The 26,424-nt window shown below is 38.2% G+C and overlaps 1 protein-coding gene across 1 annotated transcript in view; it reads left to right on the top strand.

Moving 5' to 3' along the window:
• The first annotated feature begins 403 nt into the window (after positions 1–403).
• LOC115415507 (disks large-associated protein 2-like) overlaps positions 404–26,424 on the top strand; it is a 72,769-nt gene continuing 46,748 nt past the window's right edge. The window contains exons 1-4 of the mRNA XM_030129096.1: positions 404–1,536; positions 16,886–17,100; positions 20,026–20,179; positions 21,832–22,051. Of these exons, the coding sequence (XP_029984956.1) occupies positions 448–1,536; positions 16,886–17,100; positions 20,026–20,179; positions 21,832–22,051 (1,678 nt within the window). The 5' untranslated portion in view covers positions 404–447. The remainder of the gene's footprint in view (positions 1,537–16,885; positions 17,101–20,025; positions 20,180–21,831; positions 22,052–26,424) is intronic.

The following is a 26,424-nucleotide window of genomic DNA, read 5'->3' as shown; positions in this document are numbered from 1 at the left end:
GATAAGTGGGAAAATTCTGTAGCTTATTTGTTTTTTGGTCGACAGCTTATGTGAGCATTAGGAAAGGACAAGTTATGAGGGTGTGCTATTTGTTCCATGCTCCCAGACTGTTTTAAAGTTTATAAGCTGCTCATTAAATGTTACTGTAATTGCTGTAAAAATACTGAACACTCTCTAATGACCCTTTGTGGCTCTTGACTAATTTTGTAAATAAAATCATTCTCTGATTTTTTCAGTAATTGTAACGTAACTATAATAGATATTTCTATAAAAGAAATTATAGCATAATATCTTCATAAGTATTTTGGAAACTGAAACTGGAGTTTTTCTAATTGCATCTCACTTTGTTCCTCTTTCTTTCTCTTCTCTGAAACAGACCAGAAGTTTTCCCCTTGGTCCCCGTCTCGAAAGTTCCATGAAGGCAGACGCCTCCCAGCGGGCAGGAACATGAAGGGCTTATCGGGCAGCCGTTCCCAGCACCAGATCCCTTTACCCCATGGCTTGGACTACGACCCCCACGTCCACGACCTCCACGCTCACCATGGCTCTGATTCCCGCCACTCGTCCTACCTGCTCAGCCCTACAGAGAGCTGCCCCATGGACTTCCACCACCGCTATTCGCCGCGCAGCTCCATCCACTCTGACTGCATGATGATGTCCCCTATCATGATGCCCCCAGCTGCTGCATCTGACCACATTTCCAGCAGCACCTTCCCCAGAATGCACTACAGCTCTCAGTATTATGACTCGGCTACACGAGACGACTGCGCAGCCATCACAGCCTCTGCCACTTCCCCAGCTGTTGCTGCAGCTGCAGCAGCAGCGGCCGCCTCCACTCACCATGCTGGCACAAAGAGCAACCGCCTTCCTGCTAACCTTCTAGACCAGTTTGAGAAACAACTGCCACTACATCGCGACGGCTTCCACACGTTACAGTACCAGCGCACTTCAACCACAACTGAGCAACGCAGTGAGAGTCCTGGCCGCATCCGACACCTTGTTCATTCTGTCCAGAAGCTCTTCACAAAATCCCACTCCCTTGAAGGATCATCCAAGATGAATGGCACAAGAGGTGATATTGTAGGAGGTGGAGGAGGAGCAGGGGGATACCACCATCACGGCCATCACCCCTCCAAACATGGTAGCAAGAGAAGCAAGAGCAAAGAACGTAAGCACCGCTCTGGTGGCTGGTGGAGCTCTGACGATAACCTGGATAGTGACAGCACTTATCGCACTCCCAGTGTCATGTCACGGCATCATGGGGAACATGTCAGCCACCACTACCCAGATTCCATGCACAGTCATCACTTTGGAGACCTGTCACTTAAGACCTCTAAGAGTAACAATGATGTCAAGTGCTCAGCATGTGAGAGTCTGGCCATGGCACCCGAAGGCAAATTCATGAAGAGGAGCTCCTGGTCGACGTTGACTGTCAGCCAGGCCAAGGAGGCCTATAGAAAGTCATCACTCAATCTTGAAAAACCCATGATGCACACAGACCTCAAATCTTCATCAAGGGCCTGTCATTACCTGCAGGTAGGTGACACTAAACTGACACTGTACTTATTTTATTTATATATGGAGATATTGAGAAAAATATGAAAGATGGAAGAATTATCCCATCACTATATTATCAACGTAACCTTTTTTCTCTGTTCTTTGTTCTTATTCATTATCTAGGGTTGTTTGACCTTTAAAGGTTTCTGCCATTTTTAACAAGTGAAGTTTAAGACTTCTTGAGACCTTTATGAATGCAGTCTAAGGCCTATTTTCATCTTGTTGCACTAGAGCTGGATGTTGGTGATGCTTCTGATGGGATTATATTATATTAGGTGATGACACCTGTTTGCTGGTGGCTTTTTATGGTGGCGTCATGTTGTTCTAACTTTCCAAGTAATTCTAGTGCTATTCTACTCAAAGGTTTTCCTTGTAAAGGTTTATAAATAGTTTTCTAATCTTTTTTTTTTGTTGTTTGTTTTTTTTTTTTTTGCTAAGATTGCAAAATCTTTATAAACCATTAAAGTTACAGGAGCTGAAGTTAGGGGATAAAGATGGCAAAGTTTTGAAAACATACCTTCCTTCTGTAGTCTTCCTCTGGTTAACTATAAATATAGACAACCTGAAGTACAGCAGTAGAGTCATGTCTGACCAAATGTGATCAGAGATTGGTAATTATAGCAGTAAGTCATGTTTTTAACCACCCTTTCCTTTGTAAAAACACCTGAGATTAGCCAAAATCTGCATCTAGGGATACATTTTCTAGAGCCTAAATCCACAGAAGTGGGTAGAATTCTTGTTTCCTCTCTTAAATTACAATATTTTGAAAGGTAATTTTACAAGTTTTGCCAAATGACATCAAAAATTGAGCACTACAGATTCAATGAGGTGTAGTAACAGAGATTTGTTTTTTGGCAAATACCCGTCTCATTGGTTACTGAGTTTCTTTTGTCTTCAGCCACCATAAAATACCTTTCAGCTTCATTAGATGTTTATGAATTAGTAGAATTTGAACAGCACCGGCAGCAGTGGCAGATCTTCTTGCTCTAAAGTTTCATTTGTCATTTCAAATGAAAATATCCATAAATTAACGCTTTGGCAATGTTATATTTTACTTTTAAGGCTCCCTTCTGCCATTTAGTGCAGTAGTAAGTCATCAGTAAATGCTTTAACTTGCTGAGTGATAAAAGGACAGGATAAGTTGATTTTGCCGAACAGTGTGCCTGAAGAAATGTATAGAAACAGTAGTAACTGCTTTATGAATGATTATTAGTGACTGATTAATGTTATTGCTTATTAAATATTTATACTTTATTCATAGCGTAAATGTAATTTTATCACAAAATGGTGTCATTTAAAAAAATAAACACTAAATTCTATGAATTTTTCAGACCTTTAAGAGATTTTAAGCATTTTAAACCTTTTAAAGGACCCACAGAAGCTCCATCTAATTAAGTATGGACAGTGTCTTAAATTGAAAGGAAAGTAAATGAGTAGGAGCCCTTTCCATCATCTAAAAACATTATAAAAAACAACTGAGATCAATATGTGCTCATCCACACAGTAGCCCCTATACTGAGTAAAATGCAGTGACTGATGTATTGATGAGAAATCCTGCCAGGAGGGCCTGTTGGATTCAACCTTTCTCTCAGCGACTCTCCTGAGGGCAATTACAGTGTCCATGAGTGTGAGAAGCCAATATATTTAACCAGGAGTCCCTTTTGTGGTGTCACCTCAGGGAGCTATTGTCTATTAAGATGTGGAGATCAATTGAGTGAATCAATGTCATGGTAGAAGACACTGAGGATAAAGACATATCAGTGCTGCACAATGGCAAAGGTGGGAAACACACATTATTGGTGTTTTTAGGAAAAAGTATACTGTTCATGCAGAGTTGATGTAGGAGTTTGAGTTGTAAAATAGAAACAAATGATGTCATGCTCAGTTTGCAGGCCTGTCTTTACTACCCTACTAACACACATTAAGAAGCTGCACTAGTTTAGCCACAATGACTGGCTTCAAATGGCTGCGAAAACAAAGTCAAAGGCAGAGTGATGAGGGAGCGTTGGGTCTTTGTCTCCATTACTTTTAATATTCACCACTTAGCATTCAGAGTGACTCACAGTGTCAGTAACATTACAACATGGCAGGGCTAAATAACACTGTGACAAGGATGATAGTGTCTGCTCAAATGTTAAATAAATTTACAATGACGGCATTGTCTGGCCTTAACATTTCAGGGAGCGGTGTGTTTGTGCTTTGGGGCCGTATGTCTTCCAGGAACAGTTTTGTCTTAGAAAAGGTTGGCCTGGATTTTGTATGATGAAGTGGACTGCTACTTATAACAGAGAGGAAAAGAGCTGAAGAGACTGTCCTGGAACTGAAACAAATCCTACAACCTATGCTGACGGTGTACTTAAATGCATTTTTCCTGCTCTGAATCTGCCTTGCTGGGATTGATTGTTGGGATAGTGCAACAAAACTTTATATTTGTTGTTCATGTCAATTTTCATTTATACATTTTGCATCTAATACATCAGTATTAGGTTCATTGGTTCCAATGTTTTCAATTAGCAGTGGAACACCACCACAGAAAGCAAATTACCACCAGTACAAACATATGCACATATTGTACACAGTGAATTAGGCAGCCAGCTATGCACCCGTGATTTGCACGGTTAATTTTTGAAAAGCACGGCCAAAAAAACAAAACGCACACTTTAAAACCCTCGGCCTTCAGTCCACACCAAAGGTTTTACACATACGGATGGACAGACGATGAACTGATGACAATACCCTACAGCGAGGGCTGAGGGTAAAAACGGTGCATTATCAATATATTATTGTTTTACTTTGTCATGGGTATTACCAAGTCAAATTGCAAGCAGTTGGATTATTAGAGTGTTTCTCTTATTGTTAATATTAATATTAACTAATATTAGACCCCACACTCGGTCGCAAATTTGGCTTGGAATACCGAACCCCCCCCTTCCGGACTGAAATTTTTTTTGGGACAGGGTGGCAGCAGAAGGCTCATGACACTGTTGCTTTTACGCCTGGCAGAATATTACACACCCTGTTCCTCCATTTTTGCCTAATACACTGACTATATTGTATATATATTGTGTGTGTGTGTGCGTGTGTGTGTGCGTGTGTGTGTGTGTGTGTATGTGCGTGTGTGTGCGTGTGTGTGTGTGCATAGCTAAACTGTCATCTAGATGCTTTAGAAGTACTAAAATTAATTATGATTAAAAGGATTTCTAATACTTTAAACATAACTAAGGCCCAAACAAGCAACAAGAAAAAAACTACGATTGCCCCTAGCACCACAAATGCATTATAATTCTGGTATTAAAAATGTACATTTCTGAAGAAAGGACACAAATTTGCAAGACAAATATTTGAATGTTTCCTGAAATTATTGAGAAAAGGGGGAAAATATCAGAAATTAGACTTTAATTATCAGAGGGAAATTTTCCTGGGGCAAATAGAGTTATTTATTATATTATAACACAACAATGCAAAGTTATTAAAGTTGTGTGCAGCCACAGAGCAGGTTGTATTCTCATATCAAATATATAAGCAGTAACATTCTACTGTGTTCGTCTATGCTGCTGGTGAGATCTTGTTTAGCATGTTGAATACAAAACAGATTTAGGGCTTATTTATGCTCTACGTTAAAGATGCAGACGGATATGGATGGAGTATTTTGTCCGTTCTCTGGGTACATTCCATACATAATTCTGTCCGTTTTCTGGGAGCTTGAGGATGTGGACCGAAGATGGAGAATACGGAGCAGTACCACCAGGAACCATAGAGGCAGTGTTGAGATTTGAAGAGAATAATTTCCAGAAATTCCGGTACTTTTCAAAGAGCGACTGTGTGAATTAGTATACATATTAGTGACATTTTTATGACAACTACCCTTCTCAATATCAACATTAGTATCCACATTAGTAATACCTCCTGTGTGGTCGCCATGTTTGTTATTATTGACTTTCCTCTTCTTGTTCTTCTCAAAAAACTTCATGGTATTTGGACAGTATGGTAATTATGAGTGGTGTCCTCCGGTGGATTGATTGAGAAACGCTCATTCCAATGCATTTGACGGATGGACGTATTGAAGGCAGTGGTGCTTGACAATATTAGAAACGGACATACCTATTTACATACATAAAGCAAGCATAAATGAGCCTTTATTTAGGAAAATGCATTGAATATCAGTATATTAGAATAACGTACAGATGCAGAAGAAGAGTACAGTACATATATAAATATTTTTTCCTCAGTAAATTTGCCACTTTGACCTCAGTGAAGTTGTAAATTTACTACTGTAAACTGGCACACGCATATGTTCTTTCCTGCCCTTGCTATGAGGGAGAAGAGGTTCAATTTTTGTGAACTGCACAATTATTAGTGTCATGAGGGACAGAAGGACCCTGTCAATACCGAGCCTCTCCGAGTGTCTTCTGACAAGCTTATGCGTCAGCAGATGGAGACCCTCCACCTGCCACATGTGCACAATCTGCACTGAGCATGTCTACACAGAAAGCCTTAGTCAGTGGAATAAGTACGGTGAAATCTGTAGACTGTCACTGCCCACGGGCATCATGGTCAAAACTCACTCTGTGCGCTCAGTGGACTTTAACTGTCCAATGTATTTGGGTGTTTGTAATCTGTTCACCTTTGCAAGGACAGATATGTTTGTTCTGATGTGATTTCACCATGTTCAGTTTAATGTATTAAATGTATTAAAGTGACCAAGATCATAGAAATACTTGTTTTAAATACTGAATTATTTAGATATAGCAATGAAACAATAACAGATGACAAAATGTACAAATAAATGTATATATGTTGAAAGAAGTATGTCAAATTACCTTCACTACAAACAAAAAGTTAAGGATATTTTTTATTTTTGGGCTATTTTTTTCAGTTGGGATTCTTGCACAGCGCTTTTTACTTTTTTGTGTGTGAATTCAAACACATTTTTTTAATGACCAGACATAGTTTTATTTACAAATGGCAAAAATGACAAAAAAAAAAAAAAAAAAGACCAAAAAAATCGAAATATCCTTTTGTTTGTAGTGTAAGTTATAACTTAGGGTCACAAATCTGAAATTGATCATTTATGGGTTGAACATTTTGGGAGTTAAGGTATCAAACTTATATCCTTAGTTAAAATACTTCTGTTTTAGTACATGCAAAAATAAATGTAACATGATTATGAGCGTTTTCACAATCATTGTGAAACAGAAACACCAGTTACTATTTTATCATTTTTCCTCACACTTGAAAGAAGTTGAATTTCAGTAAAGTGACTTTACTTAGAAAAAGCTGTTCATACTTTCCAAACCTTTCCCTTCCTCTGTCTGTTAGTTATTGCTTTTAATGTCCTTGCTACGTGAAAGGAACAGCAACTTCCAACCTGCAACTATATGCTAAAAATGGCAAAGATTTATAAAGATGGATGTTTTTTTGTGTGCCATTTTTCTTTGTAGGGATTTAGTCATTCCAACGCCACAGCTTGCTTTTACACAACAAACACATACTCCAGAGTCATAGTGGATGTTACCAGATTCATCTCCAGTGCTGGCATAGCACTAGTGAAGTGTGGAGCTCTCTTTATGCTATACAACTGTGACCACACTGAACAAAGTCAGTTCTTTTACACATGGACAGGTGAACTGTGGCAAAGGAAGCTCCATTACAATAGAGAAGCAATAGTTAAATAAAAATTAAAGTCATTCCTTTAGTATTTATGGCCCAGCATTTACAGATTGCAGTGTCAGTTGTTAACTTCCAGCAAACAGCAGCAAAATGTAGTTGAATTTCCATAAAGTGTTATGTTACTACAGTAAATATTTGTCAAAACTTTATTTAAAAGGTGCTATAGTCAGCCAGACTTACCAATCTGTTATCTTTAGATGTCAACAAAAGCGTGCATTACATTGGTGGAAATAAATAAAACTGGTCTTTCTCTTGGTGCTTGACACACATTCACATCTACTAAGTCTCACAAAATAAGATTATGCATTTAGAATATGTCTCATCCCAAGGTTATTTTTATACAAAGTATTATTGGCGTTTGATAGCGACTAGTGATGGTATAGCTGTCTGGCTACCTCAGAGGCACAGCTGAACAGGTTTGTTCAGGTGTTGCATCAAATGAGCTCAAAAATAAGGTAATGCTAATGAGCTAGTGTGATGCTTCCCTGAGTGATGGCTGCCTTGTTAACCACAGCCCCAGACGATCAATGGATGCACATTAGGAGGAAAATGATTCCTTGACTTTATTGCTGTCTTTAAGCCTGATTAATTTAGTGTCCAGAAAATTGCTGCATTTTATTCCACTCATGTGGGAAAGGATAAATGTATGCACAGCTGATTAGTGTCTGTGATAGTTTTACTAACAAATCTTTAAAAAACACAGGATAGCAAATTTACAAGTTACCTAAACAAGTAAGGGTGGGGAAATGCTTCCCTGTGTTATCCTTCTTCTCCAGTGTTAAACAGAATGACCACTACCTTCTGTTTTGTTGTTGCACACAGGATGGTGGTGTTCACTGCTGAGACAGTGGGCCATACTGCACTGATAGAGTTCATCTATTCTGAATTCAGAGGAGGTTTCTAATGGCATATGGTCTGAAAGCTTTCACATCCTTTTCAACTTGTCTACAAAAAACATTTGAGAAAAACATGAATAAAATATCCCTGATTAATGATGGTGGAAAGTGATCGATGCTATTTATAGCACCTCTAAATCTTTCTAATATTTCCCATTTGGCACCGCCCATAGAGAAGAAAAGTGTTCATCATATCCTTGTAAGTGCTTTATGTTGTGTAGTTCCTCACCTGTCTGCTCTACTGAAACAGACTGAAACAGAATCTGAGAGGATATTGGGTGTTAAAGAAAGGGGAGGAAGGACTGAAAAGAAAAGATAGTGAGAGCAGGAGTGATGGAGAAAACATTACTCCATAACTCCAGGTGAAAAGAAAGTATCAGCCACTGCTTTCTGTGATTGTGGGAGAAAAACAGTCAACAGCTATATCATGGGGTAAAGTGAGTAACTGGAATAAGGGACAGCCTGAGGCTGTTGTTTCAAGAGCTAAGACTGCCCTGTCCACTGGGACTAAGGTTACATTTGCACCACACACTGACAGTGTTTTACTTACTGCATGCCTCATCAGTATAGTCTCACAACAGTGTAACACATGCCATCGTAAATCTCCATCAGCAGGAAGAAACCATGCTGCGCCTGTGAGAGCCACTGACATAGATCACATGAATAACTAATGAATGACGAATGAGTTTATTCTGAGTAAAATAAGGAAACTGAAATGTAAACACCTGTTTCTTTTTTTTTAGTCATTCATAATTTTAGTTCTAAAATAACTGAACACTGAAATGTAACTAAAGCTCCTAAATGAGCCACCACTAAGGAGGTACAGTGACTACACCCTGGCTAATTTAGAATGGGAACACAGGACACACCACCTGGCAAATTAGGTCTCAGGGTCAACTCCACAAAAGGACAGCAGAGCTTTTGCAGGCGCAAAATGGGTGCAAGTTAGATAAAAATACAGCAAGTAATTAACAAAGCACCCCTGAAAGATGCAAATCATTGAAAACTGTGGCAATTGCACCACTACTGCAACTGTGTCATTTGCATGGATCAACAGTAGAGAGTATTTATACATTCTGTGCAAACTATGCCCCCTTCTATGGACATACGCCTCTTTTCAGCACTAATTGTTGCATACTGTTCAGCTGGCTCTAATTCCGCCTTCTGAAAGCTGCGAGTGACCAGTCACAAACTCAAAGAGGTGATGAAGATCAGACTACCTTACTATAAGCATTTCACCTTGTTATCCTGCATTCCTTGAGAGTAATATCTGCAGAACACACAACATTAATGATGGTCAGGTCCAGATTAATCTGCTGTTAATATAGTTACAGTTGCTCCACCATGTGTAAATGCACACAGTCTCTTTTGGAGTTCAGAGACACCATGATGCTCATCCAAATATGACACCAAACAGGACATCAGTGCATGAGTACATTTCTGCAAAATCCCAGATGTATTTTGAATCATACATGTATTTTGAGTCATACACTGATCAAACACAGGCCTTCCTGAATTTCATTAACTGAAGTCTATTTTGATGGACATTCCAGGAAACTGTGATAGACAAGAGATACCACTGAAGCATGGACATTGGTTGGATTGTAGAGACGTCTGTGTGCACATTTCTCCATTCATTACACATGCAATCTACAGGTTTTTCCTGTTTACATTACAGACCAGTCAGTGTGCTGAATTGCAGAGAATCATCCGAAACACTAGAAACTTAAATGTTAAACAAGGGTAAATTGCTCTCACGTGCAAAACACTATGGGTGTGTTTGTGGCAGGGCATCATTAGCACCAAATTTTTTTGTAAGTGCATAAAAAGGAGGAGTGTGCAGGCATAGGGCAGCTACATAATTCCCAGTGCAATTAACAGGTGCAATTCATCCCATGTGGCTCCAGCCCTGAGACTTTTATCACCATGTAATAGTCACTTAAACTTAGCAGTGGTACCAGTTGGTAAAAAGGATGAAAACTAGTAGACTACTGGCCTTAATGGAAGTATTTACTTTGAAAATGTGGGAAATTTCTACAAAATATGGTTGTTATGAACTGAAATCTGTTATATTTTGTCTAGTTATATGTATATATTTTTTATCCATTGTTTTATTTGGTATTGGTCTATTGTTCTTTTTTTGTTGTTTTTAAATTGTACAGCTTTTACGTTTTTTAATCTATTTTTGTATTTTACTCTTTTATTTTGGTTTTGTCTATTCTTCTGTACAGCACTTTGGTCCTCTGCGGTTGTTTTAAAGTGCTTTACAAATAAAGTTGGATTGGATTGGATAGTTATTGCAAAAATACGACAATATTACAAAATATAGTGTTTTGATATAAGGTATTGCTAAACCCTAGTGACACTGATCATGCAACGTAGTGGATTATGGAACATTACGCTTCCACAACAATCAGTAAGAGTAGCTACACTGGGTGTGGAAGAAGCAAAAAGGTGATGTGCATTGGATGTAGAGATCAGTGGTGAAATACAAAAATAGACTAGTGTTCTGTTTACATGATTTTACACAACATGCACACAATCATTTTTACACAGATACAGGTCATAAAGTGTCAATATTTCTAAGTCAAACTACTAATTCTTAATGGCAGTTTGGTTTGGAGAGTCAAGTCTATTTGCTGTTTCCTGTCATCTGTGTCCTGAGCTGACAACAGTGAGTTCAAGAACAGATTGAATGACAGGAAAATGATGAATAATGAATGAGTTTATTCTGAGTAAAATCAGGAAACTGAAATGTAAACATGTATTTCATATTTTTAGTCTTTCATCATTTTAGTTCTAAAAGAATTGAACAGTGAAATGTGGCTAAAGCTACTAAAACCCAATGAAAAGAAAAAATCAAAATCAGCCGCCATTGCTTTGTCAGTACTAGCTGCATTTTCTAACTTTACCTCTGCACTAATCTTTATAGTCTACTGCGGTTTGATAATATTTTCTTACTCACATTACAGAGCTAAGCTGGGTTCATAAGCTAAAGACACAACACTGTCATTAAAGAAAAAAAAAAAAAAGCTCAATTTTTGTCTGTGACCAACGCTGTACTTGTGCCACACACGTTTTTGTATATTTTACATGTTCTGTGTTACCCAGCCAGAACATGGATGTACTACATTAACCCATAAAGACCCAGTGCTACTTCTGTGGCAGTTCCCACGGTTTTTTTTTTCTCTCTATTTGACCTTTAAGTGACTTATCACCATTTATTATTATATTATCCTCTGTATTTTGCATTTTCACTGTAAATTATTTATTTTCCTATATGTAATTTCCTATATTTAATTTTAGATGTTTATGAAAACTCAGAGTTAATTCAAAAGTTACTATATCAAACCAAAAAAAAAAAAAAAAACAGAGGAAAAGGTGACTTTTTCAACAAAATCTATCATTAACCGAACATAAACCAAGTGTCTCCATCCACTGTCATTGATCCAACTCCATGGGTTTTACTGGTGAATCAATTGTTGTAGAAGTTGACGTTGTTTCCACGTTCACTACGGAGATTCTGAACGTCCAAATGGGTCATATCTGATGACCATGAAAAGATGACAAACTGCATTTTACACCAATTATTTACATGGATTGATAGGATTAGTGGATCAACAGGCATTAAACAATTTATATCAGTACAATGGTCGATGGTGGATGTTTGAGTCTTTATGGGTTAACTTCAGTAACATCAAATGATGCTTAAATCCTGCTGATTTTCTAGGAGAGCACTATGTTAAGTCAAGGCATTTGCAGTACATAATCACTAAATTGTTATGCTAATCCTCAGGTTGTAAACTTATGAACTGTCAGCGTTAACATTTATTAGCATAAATCCACTCTTTATATGCATATTTGAATATTGATTCTTTATTAAATATTCTCTTTGGAGTTAATTTGAGGGTACAATAGTGAGTGTCAAGAGCATGTGCTGTGCTCCTTTAACTGTCAGTCAAAGTTAATTGAAGACATGACATGGTTTCTGTATTAGATGTAATATTGTGCCATTAATGACACACTGCTGAAGTTACACTCATGGCCTCAGGGATGATTGGCAGTCTTTGCTGTGCAAGCAATAAAATATACAACGTGTCCAAGCCAGGACTGTAAGGGAAACTCTATTAATCTTTTTCTTTTTTTTTTGAGGACCCTCAAATTAAGCCAGCCTGAGATTTGATTTACAGTAAGTGCTGTTATTTAAGGTTGTTTCACTCGTCTCATTCATCTGGTTTGATGACCCTGCAGATTTGAAGTATTACATTAGTTCCTCATAGAAATGTGCTGATGGATGACACAAACCTGGACTCTATTAAAACATGAACAAACATACAGAAAAGCTGTTGACATGATATATTGGCATTACTGCTCTTGATAATATTTGAAACTGTAATATTGAGGGGTTTTTTTTTATGACTTGCATTTTTTATGACTTTTTTCCAAACATATCACATCATCACACATCAAATACTAACATTAGAGCAGTGGTAAAATACCCACCTGTAAACAGAAGGGGTCTTCATATCGATATAGTGGCTTTTTATCCCACACACATCAACTTTGAGTATCCATGTATACGGGGTGGGGAAGCAAAATTTACAATGAACATTTAGTTGTTTTTTTTTCTCAGCAGGCACTATGTCAATTGTTTTGAAACCAAACATATATTGATGTCATAATCATACCTAACACTATTATCCATACCTTTTCAGAAACTTTTGCCCATATGAGTAATCAGGAAAGCAAACGTCAAAGAGTGTGTGATTTGCTGAATGCACTCGTCACACCAAAGGAGATTTCAAAAATAGTTGGAGTGTCCATAAAGACTGTTTATAATGTAAAGAAGAGAATGACTATGAGCTAAACTATTACGAGAAAGTCTGGAAGATACTATTAAAGAAGAATGGGAGAAGTTGTCACCCGAATATTTGAGGAACACTTGCGCAAGTTTCAGGAAGCGTGTGAAGGCAGTTATTGAGAAAGAAGGAGGACACATAGAATAAAAACATTTTCTATTATGTACATTTTCTTGTGGCAAATAAATTCTCATGACTTTCAATAAACTAATTGGTCATACACTGTCTTTCAATCCCTGCCTCAAAATATTGTAAATTTTGCTTCCCCACCCTGTATAATATATACATACACCATAAATATCTACACAGAGGTGACTAATCATAACATACACACATACAAACATAAGGTATGTGATCATTATCTACTCAGTGTGATTGTAATACTGAGTTTTAATTAGATAACATTAACAAATATTATGTAATGTTGAAAATACAAAGCAACAAACTGTCCTATGATGTATCCCTGCTGTGTTGGAGATACATCATCATGTAAGATGTTACAGATTACTAGTTACGCTGTTAAACAAAGCAGTCACGTCTGATATTAAATATTTCTGGTTTACTGGTTTCTTTTGGATTACTTTTCTTAGAAATGTTTTAGATTGGGCAATAGAGCGGAAAATTCACAAAACCGTACAGTGTATAGTAAGTTGAGTCCTTTTCTGATTCCAGGAGGAAATTATTGTTGAATCACTAGCCCTGAAAGGCATTCCCATCCGACAACATGGACACTTTCCTTGGCATGGTCAGCTGTAATAGTTGTGATGAATATTTTATGGAATGGTGTACCTTCTTGGTCAGGTCTCACCCAGAAGAATACATTTTATCCTCAAGGGACTTTGTGGGCCATGTCATGACTTCAAATACAGAACGTCTGTTACACCATGAGGCCTCCAGCGACCACACAACTCTGGTGTTTTAACCTTAACAAAATGCAGATGTTTGGGAACACTGCTGATACCGTTTTAGTTTAAAAACTCTGGGGTTGTGTTGTAGTATGGAAAAAGAAACAGATGGAGAAACAATGCGTGACTGGGTCTTATCTGTTACTACATACCTTTTCCTGTTTTCTTAGGCCCCTCTCATGTTCAACAAGGCTCTTAACAACCAAGTATTAATTCAACATGTATACTGCACTCTGTAGTATTATCTTATCTCTGTTATGAGCTTTTATGCACTTAAATGCAGCTTTTTTTATCATGATACTACTGACTATATTCACAGTGTGAGGTTTAAGAAATTTTGTCTTTCGTCGTGTGATTTCTCAGGATGTTCTCAGATTATTTATAAAACAACACTAGTGTGGACAGGAATCTTTTTTTTTTTGGTACCGGTATGGATGTAGCTGTATTCTACATGCAAGCTTTTTTCAGAAAGTAACATTAGGAAGGAGTTAGTAAGAAACCCCTTTGTAATCACCAACATTTTGATTATTACTGCAACTGACTACAACATTTACTGACAATGCACTTATACAGCAGTTTTACATATCAGGGTTCCTACAGGTTTCTTCAAGTACAATTTTAGACTTTTTAAGTACTTTTTAAGACTACTTAGAACAGAATTTAATACCCATTCCATGTAAAAAATTTGCAACTCCTAGAATTTAGGAAAACACATGTCAACCAGGTCGAGAATTATCTTTTCTTCAAACCAGGCATTATTAAATTTGCACTTCCTCATGCTTACTTTTCACGTAAAGTTCCCAAAGTCAGCTTTCTCGGGTGATGCTGCATCAACAACGACTGCACGTGTGTTGGGCTGAATGTTCTGCAAAGTTAGTGATAATTGGTTCTTAATTTCAATATAAATTGTCGCGTTGGAACTGGTGGAACTGAGTCGACTAATGTTACTTTCTTTGTAGCTTGGGCATTTCTCAGACACATTTAAACACAATACAGTGAACCAGTATATGGCTTATAACTTAAGACCCTACCACATCAAATTTAATACCTTTTAAAGACTTTTTTAAGGTATTAAATGCATATTTGTAAATTCAAGGCTTTTACGACTTTTTAAAACCCCGTTGGAACCCTGCATATACACAGTGTTTCTCACCAACACCATGTATCAATAAGTGAACCCAGTGCAAACTGTATAATGTTTACAAATATACAAGTAAAAAATGCACGAGTTAATGGATATCTCAAGTGTTTATTCCAGCACAGTTCCCTGTCATGAATTTGTCACAGTCTTGGTGCCTTTTCATTTTATCAGAGTCTCTGGAACAAAAACACAAAATATAGATATGTCTATAGAGAACTGTAAACACATGGCAACGTACATACTGCATTAGCTATTAACACAGCGCATGGAACTCAAATCTCTCTGTATATATTAAATGTACAGCGCATGACCAATTCCCCCAGGATACAGTGCTCCTTATTATTACCACCCACTAATCCAAAGAATACAGATGGGAGGAACCTTCACTTACACTCCCCCACACACTTGCAGGCCACTTCAGGGTAATAAACTATGGTTACACCGATTTGTATTTATACCACACAAATCATAGTTGCTGCTGTTGAAAGTAGGAGCCTACTGCTGTCAGTGCAGTGGAGATTTTTCCTATAAGACCCAGCAGACAAAAGGTGTATGGAAAAGCAAAAGAAGCAACTTTAAAAAGAACTGGAGCTCCCTTGTATCACTGTCACATTGTATGAAAGTGTTGCAAATATTCACTCAAACACCTACCAACCATTCCTTTTTCTCTCTTTCCCCTTGAGAACATTTAAATTACTCTTGCCAGTCCTCATTATCTGATCTCTCTGGATGCTTTTGTATTTCCATTAGCTCACATAGCAAACTGGAAATTTAAAACAGAGCAGAATATGCAGTGCAAAGAGGGACTGTGAATGTTTCAGCACCATGGACAGAGACAGACAGTGAATGAATTTTTCAGCACCATGGACAGAGGACAGCAGCTCTGAGGGTCACATTTAGAACTGACAGAAAAAAATGACCCCCAAAATTATTCTGAATTCTTACTATTTCTATCGGTTTCATTAAAAATAAAAGTAAAATAAGCAATTACAAGATATTTGTCTTAAAACATGAATAAAGTGAAATTCATTTTCCTATTACAACATATTTAAATATTTTTATTCAATAGGCTATTGTAGTTGAGTACGTTTTTGAGGTCCAGCTTATTCAAGTGTTTCCATTTTACTTTCACTTCAAAGCATTAAGAGGCAAATATTGCAGTTTTTGATAACTTTAGTCACTAATGACCTACTATATAGTCATAACTATGGTGTTATTGTAATTGAAGCTACCCAACATTATATGGAGTTATTAAAATGAGCCCTACCATTACAAGCAGCAATATTAAAGATCTATATCATTTACTTCTGCTTCTCTTAATTACTTTTCTATTTCTTCTTGAGCAAGATTCTGAATGTATGAGTTATGCTTCCAACATATTCCTTACACTCGTATTTCTACTTTTACTCAAGTACAAGATTTGAGTGCCTCCTTGTAGTAATATCACTAGATGTATTACCCATTAACCCTGCTCTACTAGAAACCAGTTATTCCTTTTATTTGAAAGTTCAACAGTCACTTTCTCATGGATTCTCATGGGTAGAATAAGATTAAGTCTTGTTTAATTTCTGAGCCTAGGCTGGGAGGAAATGATCTACAATTGGAACTTTAAACTTAATTTTCTGCTTTGGGAGAAGACTAAACTAGAGCCCATCTATTTATTTATTTATTTCATTCTACTGACTACTTCTGATGCAGTTTTCACACTTGTCTGACTAATTGGGCCACATTCTACTTGCAAATAAGCCTCTAGCTTGGCTTACTGTACAAGGCTGATATTGTGTCACTTATGAAAGTGTTGAATGTAGGTTTTCAGGGTATTTAATGTATTTAATACAGTTGTGTTTTCTACCATAGGTGCCCCAGGATGAGTGGAGTGGATACCCTGGTGAGAAGGATGATGAGATCCCATGTCGGCGAATGCGCAGCAGTAGCTATGTCAAAGCTATGGGAGAAATTGATGATGAAAGTGGTGACTCTGACACCAGCCCTAAGATTTCCCCAACAAAGGCCATTCGACCTGATGCTCTTGTTCTAAAATCAGCCATGCAGAGATCCCACTTAGATTCAAGGTAGGCCTCACTCATTATGTTTGTGCAAAAGCATTTCGCACTCTGTTATCAAACAACTGACCACTGAAGTTGGATTCTTAAAGGGGTCATATTTTGCTAAACCCACTTTTATTAGTCTTTGGTTCATGTATTTGTGTATTTGGACCCTAATAGTTCAAAAAGTTTGAATTTGAACCCTCCAGGTGCTGCAAAGCTATCTTTATATTCATTTTGGCAAAAATCAAGTGGATTTTTTACAACCCATTTTAATTCCTTCTTAATTTGTTACGTCTTTAACTAGTTACATCACAACATTTGCTCATATAAGGTCAAGACTTCCGACGAACATTTCTCCGAGTACGCCATAATTGTTTATCAGCAGCAGTTGAACTCTATACTGAAAATATGTCTAAACTTTGAGCAGATTACCTAAAATGGTCAGTTGTTGGTTGTATTAATGAACACAAGTGGCTGAATGGGACAGAGTAGCACAGTCAACAACCTGGAGGGGGTGGGATGTGAAGTGGCTCATTTGCATTTAAAGGGCCAGCACTCAAAATGACCTTTCTGGTGTCATTAGTCAGAAATATTGATGAAGATGGACCTGTGGAGTTGAATTAATGAAGAATTAAGACCCAAGCATAGGATTTAAAGTGTATGTAGACCACAGGGAAATGTTTTAAAATGCATAATTCCACTTAAAAAAAAAGCAAAATATCACTCCTTTAAAGCAAAAATAGAGATGTTAATGATTAATGAACTGCATTTATATGAGTAATAAAGGTTTAGGGTTAGGCTCTTTTTGTTAGATTCATTGCTTTTATACCTGCCGTCAAAGTACAACTGTTGTTGTTTGATGTTTGTGCCATTTGCCAGTTGTGGCCAGGTGGGTTGAAGAGATTTTACATGATACTAAAACTCTAAATGAGATGACCAGTTTTCATTATCAGTCCTAATTCATTCATGCCAAATGGAGTGCACTTGCTTGATGACTTAATTTTTAGAACAATGTTGGCTTACTCTTGAGTGCTCTTGATTAAGTATTCAGTTTCCAACAGCTTCATGGTAACAATTGGGGCTTACGTTTGGGTCAGTTTTGTCCCCGCAGTTAATTTTTCCCTGGCAGCTCAAGAGTGTCTTACTACAGTCATGGAAAAAAATATTAGACCACCCTTGTGCTTTTCAATTTCTTGTTCATTTTAATGCCTGGTGCAACTAAAGGTACATTTGTTTGGACAAATACAACGATAACAACAAAATAACTTGTTTTATTTATAGCACTGTGGTAGTTTTATGTACTTATTTATTGTTTTTAGTGCATTTACTGTATTTTAATTGTTTTATTGTTTTTATGATGTGCAGCACTTTGGAAATGTTCTTGTTGTGTAAATGTGCTATATAAATTAAGTGGATTGGATTGGATTGAATTTCAGAGCTGATATCTAGCCATTTTCCGTGGTTTTCTTAATAATAACCAAAATCACTTCAGTTCTTACATCAATAGCTATGGCATTGTACTGCCAAGAACAGTGCTTTTAGGCATTCCATGTTTTCTTTTCTGTCTGTTTTAGTCACATGATACACACAGGAGTTAGTACTTGATTGCATAACCATTGTTTTTGATAACTTTTGATGGTCTAATGATTTTTCCACGACTGTATATTACAGTGTTGCTGAAAAGTCAGCTGCAAAACTGTCACACGTATACAACGTCCAGAAAGAATAAATTGGTCTAAAGGCTTGTGTCCATGAAACTTTTTTTTTTCAGTGCTAGTGTCTTTTTCCAGATGAGACAGTATACATGGCTGCTAAAAGAGAAAGTCAAGTGCCTAGTATCTATTCTACTCTTTTCTGTATGGCTGCACAGTTAAATTTTTTCTTTTCAGATATATGGTTTTGACACTGGCACACCTTTTCATGCGGTCAACCTTGTAGAACAGATCTCGTCACGCCAGTAACAAGAAAAATGTTGAAGTCGTGGCCATATCCGTCTATCCAGAGCGTAGGAATGACCACAACTGAGGCAGAATCCTCATATGTTGTCATAGAAACAAAACCTACAGTCAACATTTTTCCCTGCCCAGAGGTTCCCTGAAAAAACATTATGTGGACACAGGCACTTAGCTCGCTGGACACAAGTTATTGACTAGTTTGTTACAATACAGAAGTGCAGTGTTACACTTGGATTGGCCATCTCCAGAATTGTTCCACATAGACGTGATTGACCTTCAGGAGTCTGCTAATTTCATTCCGTCACTTCTTAATCATCTCTCTGCTGCTGAGAAACTAAAAACAATACATGGTGTTCCTTAAAATGTACTTCTACCCGGAGGATGTTTCTGTCTCTGTGCCACATTTCTACTCAGCTCATTGTTGCTCATCTTGTTTTTACTCTGCTTTGTTTTGAGGCAGTGAAATTTTTCAGAGCCAAGTTCTATGAAATTGTGGAGGCATCATGCATCTATCGTTCCTACTGCTGCTCTGTGCTCAGTGCTATTTTAGTTATCATCTCAGTGGGGTTTTGATCACTTCTGCTTTTGTCAACAAACAAGCCATGTTTTTTTCGCCTCTTTTGGAGAGTGTAATAATCTCTTATTACTGGAACTGCTGGGTCTCATTGTGTCAGTGATATGAACTACTACACACTACATGCTTTCTATAGTGTTGGGATGATGAGCTACACTTCTCTCATAGGACACAGAACGCTGAACTGGAAGCTGATGATCGCAGTCATTAATTGTTCACATTTAATCCTAAGACTGAAATGTAGTATTGATATGAGCTAAAAAGCTGGCATTCATTTTAGGAAAACTCAGAATTCTGATCCTGGACAGCATAAACAGCATTCTAACGGAGCATATGAAGTACAGTTTTATTCAGTGCTGTTCCAATGTGTGGCTTTGAACTGTGCATTCGTGTCTATCCCTACCCCTTGTTCTTGTTCAGCCCGGGCTACCACTTGCAAACCACAAGAGATATGCGATCCCACCCTAGTGTTACACTGGACCCTACCACCTTCCATCCCCCGCCTTTCCGCTCTCGTAACCAGAGCTACATGCGCGCCGTCAGCACCCTCAGTCAGGCTAGCTGCGTGAGCCAGGTGAGTCTCAAACACATGCACCTGAAGACATTAATACGGTCATCATTCAATATTCTCAAGCTGATTAATTTGATGTAGCTTTCACGTTTTACAGAGACAAAACATTCCAAGATGTTCAAACTGGAGGTCCACAGCTGATTGTTAAGTTGACATGATGTTTCATGATGACCTGTTTCAACCTACTTATTTGTATTTTGGGGTAGAAATTAATGCATTCATTAACATCCTACCACCAAATCAGCTCCTCATACTGTTTAAAGCCATTTTTTGGGGCAATATTTGGAAAAGTTTCAACAATAACCTTCCAGCACATTCTAATGCAATTTGTTTTTGTGATTAAGATTTTCTAAAGTTTGTTCACTTTCAAACAAGTCATCTGCAGCTGTAAAAAAAAGCAGTCACGGTCAATTGAGTGTCTACTACTGATAGTTTGTGGCTTCCAAAAAAGCAACTTGCAGCTCCCACAACTGTGATTTTGGCTTCACTGTTCAATAGTAGCACGAAATGGCATGACATTGTCTATTTTCAGTTGATACTTAAGATGGAGAGGGGAGAGTTGCATGAAGAGGGCATTATGCATTTTCAAATTCTGGTGTTTTTCTCTGTTTTCTGCCTACTGAAGCTTTGACTGTGTTTACAGTTTGTTGTTTGAGGAGTTTAATACTGTAAACAAAGATGAGTTTCCTTCTTAATCTTGATTTGGCTCAGGGATTTCTGGAAAACAGAACTGATGCACTAATTATTACAATTTAGTTGTTGTCGCATGCCAAGCATTTATCTATCTTAGAATGCCAAAAGCCAACAGTTGTTTCATTTTAATGAAGTCGTTTTCCAGCTAGAGTTGGATCAATGGTGCAAGTCTGTTTTGGACCTCCATGGTGGTACAGGAATGGCTGCTAAGAAGACTTATCACACAGCAACAAAGTCCAGGCCCATATGGTGAAGCACTGTGTATATGAATTTCCCCTTAGGGATTAATGGAGTTAATCTGTATCTGTAAAACAAGGAGGAGGAAATACAAGTGGTAAAAAAACAAAAAAAAAAAAGAGGCAATATAATTACTCTGGCTGATGTAGTACAGGGATTTGAATTCAACTGTACTGAAGTAATGATAAAACGAAAAATCTGTATGCACACAGGTTATTGTTGTAAGCATTTAATTGTAGAATACATTTGTTTTTGCACACACCTCAATACTCCATATATCTGAGTAGGATAAAGTAAATCTCATTTTAATGGTGAAAGACAAATGATTTGTTGCTTACATTCTGTCTAAACTAAGAAATGTATTGCTATTTGTCAAATTACAGGGAGACTTGTACAATAAGTAATTTGAGACTGTAATATGTTTTCTCTCATTTTCCAGGCACTATCATACACAGTAGTATTAAATTACAGTTTATCTTTGCTCTGGGGTTTGTGGTATATGCAAAGCTTTTTCAACACGCACTAAACTGACTGTCTTTGTTGTGTTGTTGTCTGCCTTTTTCCAATTAATCTTGACATTCATTCAGTTTAAGGTCGGAATTGACAGTGGCATTTCCTTATGCTAACGCTCCTTCATATTTGCTGTGCAAAGGGGAAGAATCAAAGTGAGAAAGAGAAAGGAAGAGGAAAAATTAAGGACTGCTATTCCTGTTTTTGTCTCTCAGGTGAGTGAGACTGAGATCAATGGCCAGTTTGAGTCAGTTTGCGAGTCCGTTTTTAGTGAAGTAGAATCCCAGGCCATGGAGGCCTTGGACCTGCCGGGTTCGTTCCGCACTCGAAGCCACAGTTACCTCCGTGCAATTCAGGCTGGTTATTCCCAAGATGACGACTGCTTGCCTTCAATGACATCCTCCACTGTCACTTCAACTCTCAGATCCACAACAGGTAAAACAATTCCCCCCTAAATGAGCGAGGGCTTAGACTACATATCCTCATACATCCTATACATGCGCACAAACCTGACATACCTACATATGTACAGTGGGGAACCCTTGAGCTTCAGGGATGCCAGGCTGAATGATTCCAGTTTTTTCCTGTAGACGCTGTTGTGTGCGTGTGTTTGTTTTTGCCTCTGCATACCCCCGATCGTTTAGATGGATTTGCTTGGTTGGGTGTGTCAGTTTGCACGATCCATGCATCACTAGCCAAGCTTCTGGTTGGCCACTTGTGGTGTTGCCAAGCTGTCAACTAGGATCAGGGTGGGAGGGTCCTGTTTTAAACACACGCCCACGATACACAGAATCACAACACAGCACAGCCACATTACATGGCATGCCTTAGAGGAACAAGACCTACCCTAAGCATGTGAAACTGTGGTGTTATATATATTTATATATGTTGTGAGAAGCGTGTGAAGTTACTTAGGGAGGGGATAAAACAGGCAAGGGGTAGGGGAGTGGTAGGTTGTCACATATATGTTGATAAAGTGGACATGCCTTCCACCTGTCCTCCCCCTGCTCTGTTGCACAAATACACAATAGTATATGCTTGATCTCAACAGTCAATTTATCAAGTTAAAAACACAATCTTTTAACTAATTTAAGGTAAGTCGACAAACTCTAGAGACTACTGCACACATGCTCATATATGCTGGTTGCACAAAGGAACTGTTTGTTAATACACAAGTCAGCATTTGATTATTTGCATTATTGTTGTATTGTGTTGCATGAAACTGTTTTTAAGCTGTGGCCACAGTCCAAAAATTTATATTACATGAATGTTACATCAAACATTTCAGATTAGTTACCTCTTTGGCTACAGGTTTCCAATCAAGCAAACTCAATTTGACTGGTTACATGTTATTGATTGAACTGGGAGCACTTAGAAGAAATTATTTTTAAAAATGGAGTTATTTCTCAACAGACTCTTGGAATGGTATTTGTACTATACGCCGCATTTGGTTTAGTACATCAAGCTTTGTGTGACACTGTATGAACAATACCTTAAGACTGAAAAGTCACATATCTGGTTCTTTGTGCAAGCAGTCATTGCAGTAAATCCCTCACTAAGTGCATTTGGTGTTTGCCTGCAGGAGTAAAGCTATGAACCCTATTGAAACATTTTTTCTTTTATTATGTGCATTTTTAAATATAATGGCCTGGATTGTTATTGTTCTGCAATTTTCTGTCAATTGAATATTTGAAGACATTTGCTTTTTTTTTTTTTTTAATTGTTTTGTAAGCTTTGTTTCTTGTTGAATCTAGACTTTTGTTCATGGAATCCTCTCATCTTTAATTGGGTTTCCATCTGCAATTACTTTGATGTAACACAAGTACTGAGGATAAAGGGGTGTTCTCCAATCCCACCGTCTTATTTGCTGAACTCTGTTCATGTAGTTCTTTGTTCCAAATCGATTAGCCTAACATGGGCTAAACTAAGCAGTTGACGGTACTTTATATTGTGAACTTGTATTTTTAAGATTGGCTTAATGCCTTAATTACAAAATGTCAAAGGAGGGGTTTCCTGGACTGTGATTAGTTATGTGCTGTCAAGCCACACTGCACACAATATTCTTTTGGGGTACTCTTTGCACTGCTATGAGGGAATAGTGGCCTAAATTAAATTACCCAACTCTATTTTGGCTTGAAAAAAATGATTTCATGAGTGTTCATTTGTTAGTGTACAGCACTAGTTTATAAGTGAATTGTAAGTGGCTTATGAAGCAAACCCGTGTGAGGCTAGTGGGCCCATGAGTGGGGAAGGGATCCCATGATGCTCCATAGGGCAGACGAGCAGCAAACCCCTCTCCATTTGACCATCCACCTCTTGAAGGATAACCAGGGGAAAAGAACAACTGGAGGCATCAGTGATGATTGTTGCAGGTATTTTAATGTCGACACGCATACATATATCTATGTATATGTGTGTTTTTGCACTGCCTTCTCAGTAAAAATAAGATATATAGAGTTTAAATATAGTTGATAGAAATAACTCGCTCTTTTATCCTGAGCAGCAAACACAGTTTTAAACAACTCACAAACACTCAGACGTTTTGATTTTATCTTTAAACCTTGTGACCTCTTAATATTGATTGGAGTGATTACAGATAACGGTGATTACAGTGCTGGCTTTTGTGAGTTGTTTGCTGTGTCTCTATTTTAAGTGTGCTAATCCATTTTGTAAGTATAAATGCATAAGAGATGTACTTCCAAAATATTTCCAAATGTTTTCATATCGCAACCATAAAATAGCACTAAATGTTATCGCATTGCCACCGTCTCCAATCACTGTGGGAGCAGCATCTGTCTGCTATACATGTGTAAACTCAATTCTTCCTCTAAAAGGCCACGTGTGGCAGAGTCTAACCCGTGGCAATGAGTCTGTCAGCTGTCTTTGACTGTGGGATTGCAGCCTCTCCCTGGTGCAGCCCTGAAGGGGGCAGTGACCCCTCCCTCACCAGGTTTCTTACTCTGCATGGTCTAAATCAGCCACCTTGGACCTGATATGTTCAATAGGGTTCATATCTGCTTCTTGACCCAGTGGGTTGTGATTCTTCTATTCCCTTTACATCTTTTCTTTTGCACAAAATAAGCAGCAAGTTCAAGTCACTGACAAACATTATCATATGTTTTCAAAAATGGTTCTCAGAACATGGATTCATGATCTAATAATGACTGATGTATTATTTCATGTTTAATTCCACTCTTTGCTGTGCTGTGCAGTGAAAAGATGGAAAGAAGCTTGATGGACCTTGAGATGACTGAGAAGGCGGTGTAAAAACATTGTGAAAAGCCTACAGTATGTGAGTTTAATGATAATCATTATTGATTTAGAACTGGATAGAACATTAAGTTTTTTAATTCCTCAACACTACTTGTGTGCCCAAGGGTTTTATGCTTCACACATACAAAAATACTTGCTTTAAAACAGCACAACAGTTGACGTTGAGGCAATGATTAAAGCCCATAAATCTTGAGTACCAAGTGGGGAAAAAAAAGTTGAGCTCCATCTTGTTTGTCTCTGATCAGTTCCTCACATACTGTATGTTTTCCATAGATATGTGTTTATTTTCAAGTTCAAAATCCAATCAAATCACACTCCAGCTGTTCCTTTCACTTTGAATATCCCTTTTGTTTGCATATCAAATCTGTTTTCCAGAAGGATATGATGTTGTGGATGGGACGTCTTTACTAAATGACGACATGATAGAGGATGATGACGGTGCCAGCTCCTCTGCCTATGCGGAGCTGGAGCGGCTCGAGAGAGAAACTGCTGCTGCACGCAGCCAGCACAGTACTAGTTCCACTGTAACAGCCATTTCCGTCCCACCGGCATCACCACCTTCATACAGGATCCCCACTGCCTCACCTATAGCCACCTCTGAGCCTCCAGTCCCTCAGGCCATTCAGGCCTTTAAGGAGTCTGCAAACATGGTCGCTGCCTTCAACATGCAATGGAAAGATGAAATCTCAGCAATGCGTTATGAGCTGGCAGAGCTGCGGAGAGACGTCTGTGGGGAGTTGAAGACTTTCAACAGCAACTTCTTCAACTTTACTCAGTGCTACAACATGTGGACTTTGTGCCGGGAGCCTTGCAGCGACAGCACCACACAAACAGACGACAGAGTGTCCATAGGGATTCAAGCAGGTTCAAGCTGGGCTGTTCGACAGAATACAGAGGACAAGTCAGTGATGTGCCAACCAGAGCCGGCCCCCTTCAGCATTATGGATTTGATGGAACCTCCCCGGATTGAGATTATAGAGGGCACCCCTGAGAGCACGCCAGAGGGGTCAGGCAGCCCCGCCAGCCCGCTTCCAATTGAGGACTTCCCATGGGAGATCAACAAAAAAAAGCCCATTAAGCAGCAGGACATAGTTGGCCACACAGGGGGTCACAGAAGCGCCAGCCTAGAACTGTGGAGCAGGAAGTACACCAGTGGGCCTATGTCATATCTTTCTATGTCATTTTAATCATTCCCATTATTCGCATTCTGTAAAATGAGATGTGGCAGCCAGGGTAAAAGATGATATTTACAGAGAAGGGCAGGGCAGTGCTGCTGTTAGACGTCCCTTTACTCTATGCAGACACAGAGTCTGTCATCTCTTGAACAGGTAACAAAGTTGTTCAAGCAATCTTTAACAAGTGTCTTGCTTAGCCATGGAAAAAAAAAACTTTGTTTTACACCAGAATGAGGTGACAAAAGATTATGAAAGATAATGTGGCTGATGTTCAGATCCTCAAGTGCCAAAAAGTACAGCACCATCTTCCTCTTGCTGTCTTTAACACCCAAAGTACGTGAAAATTAAATAAATAAAAAT

This window comes from Sphaeramia orbicularis, chromosome 24 (assembly GCF_902148855.1).
Source record: "Sphaeramia orbicularis chromosome 24, fSphaOr1.1, whole genome shotgun sequence".
Classification (NCBI taxonomy): domain Eukaryota; kingdom Metazoa; phylum Chordata; class Actinopteri; order Kurtiformes; family Apogonidae; genus Sphaeramia; species Sphaeramia orbicularis.
Note: the sequence above shows the minus strand (reverse complement) of the source record. Positions and strands in the feature narration are given on the sequence as shown.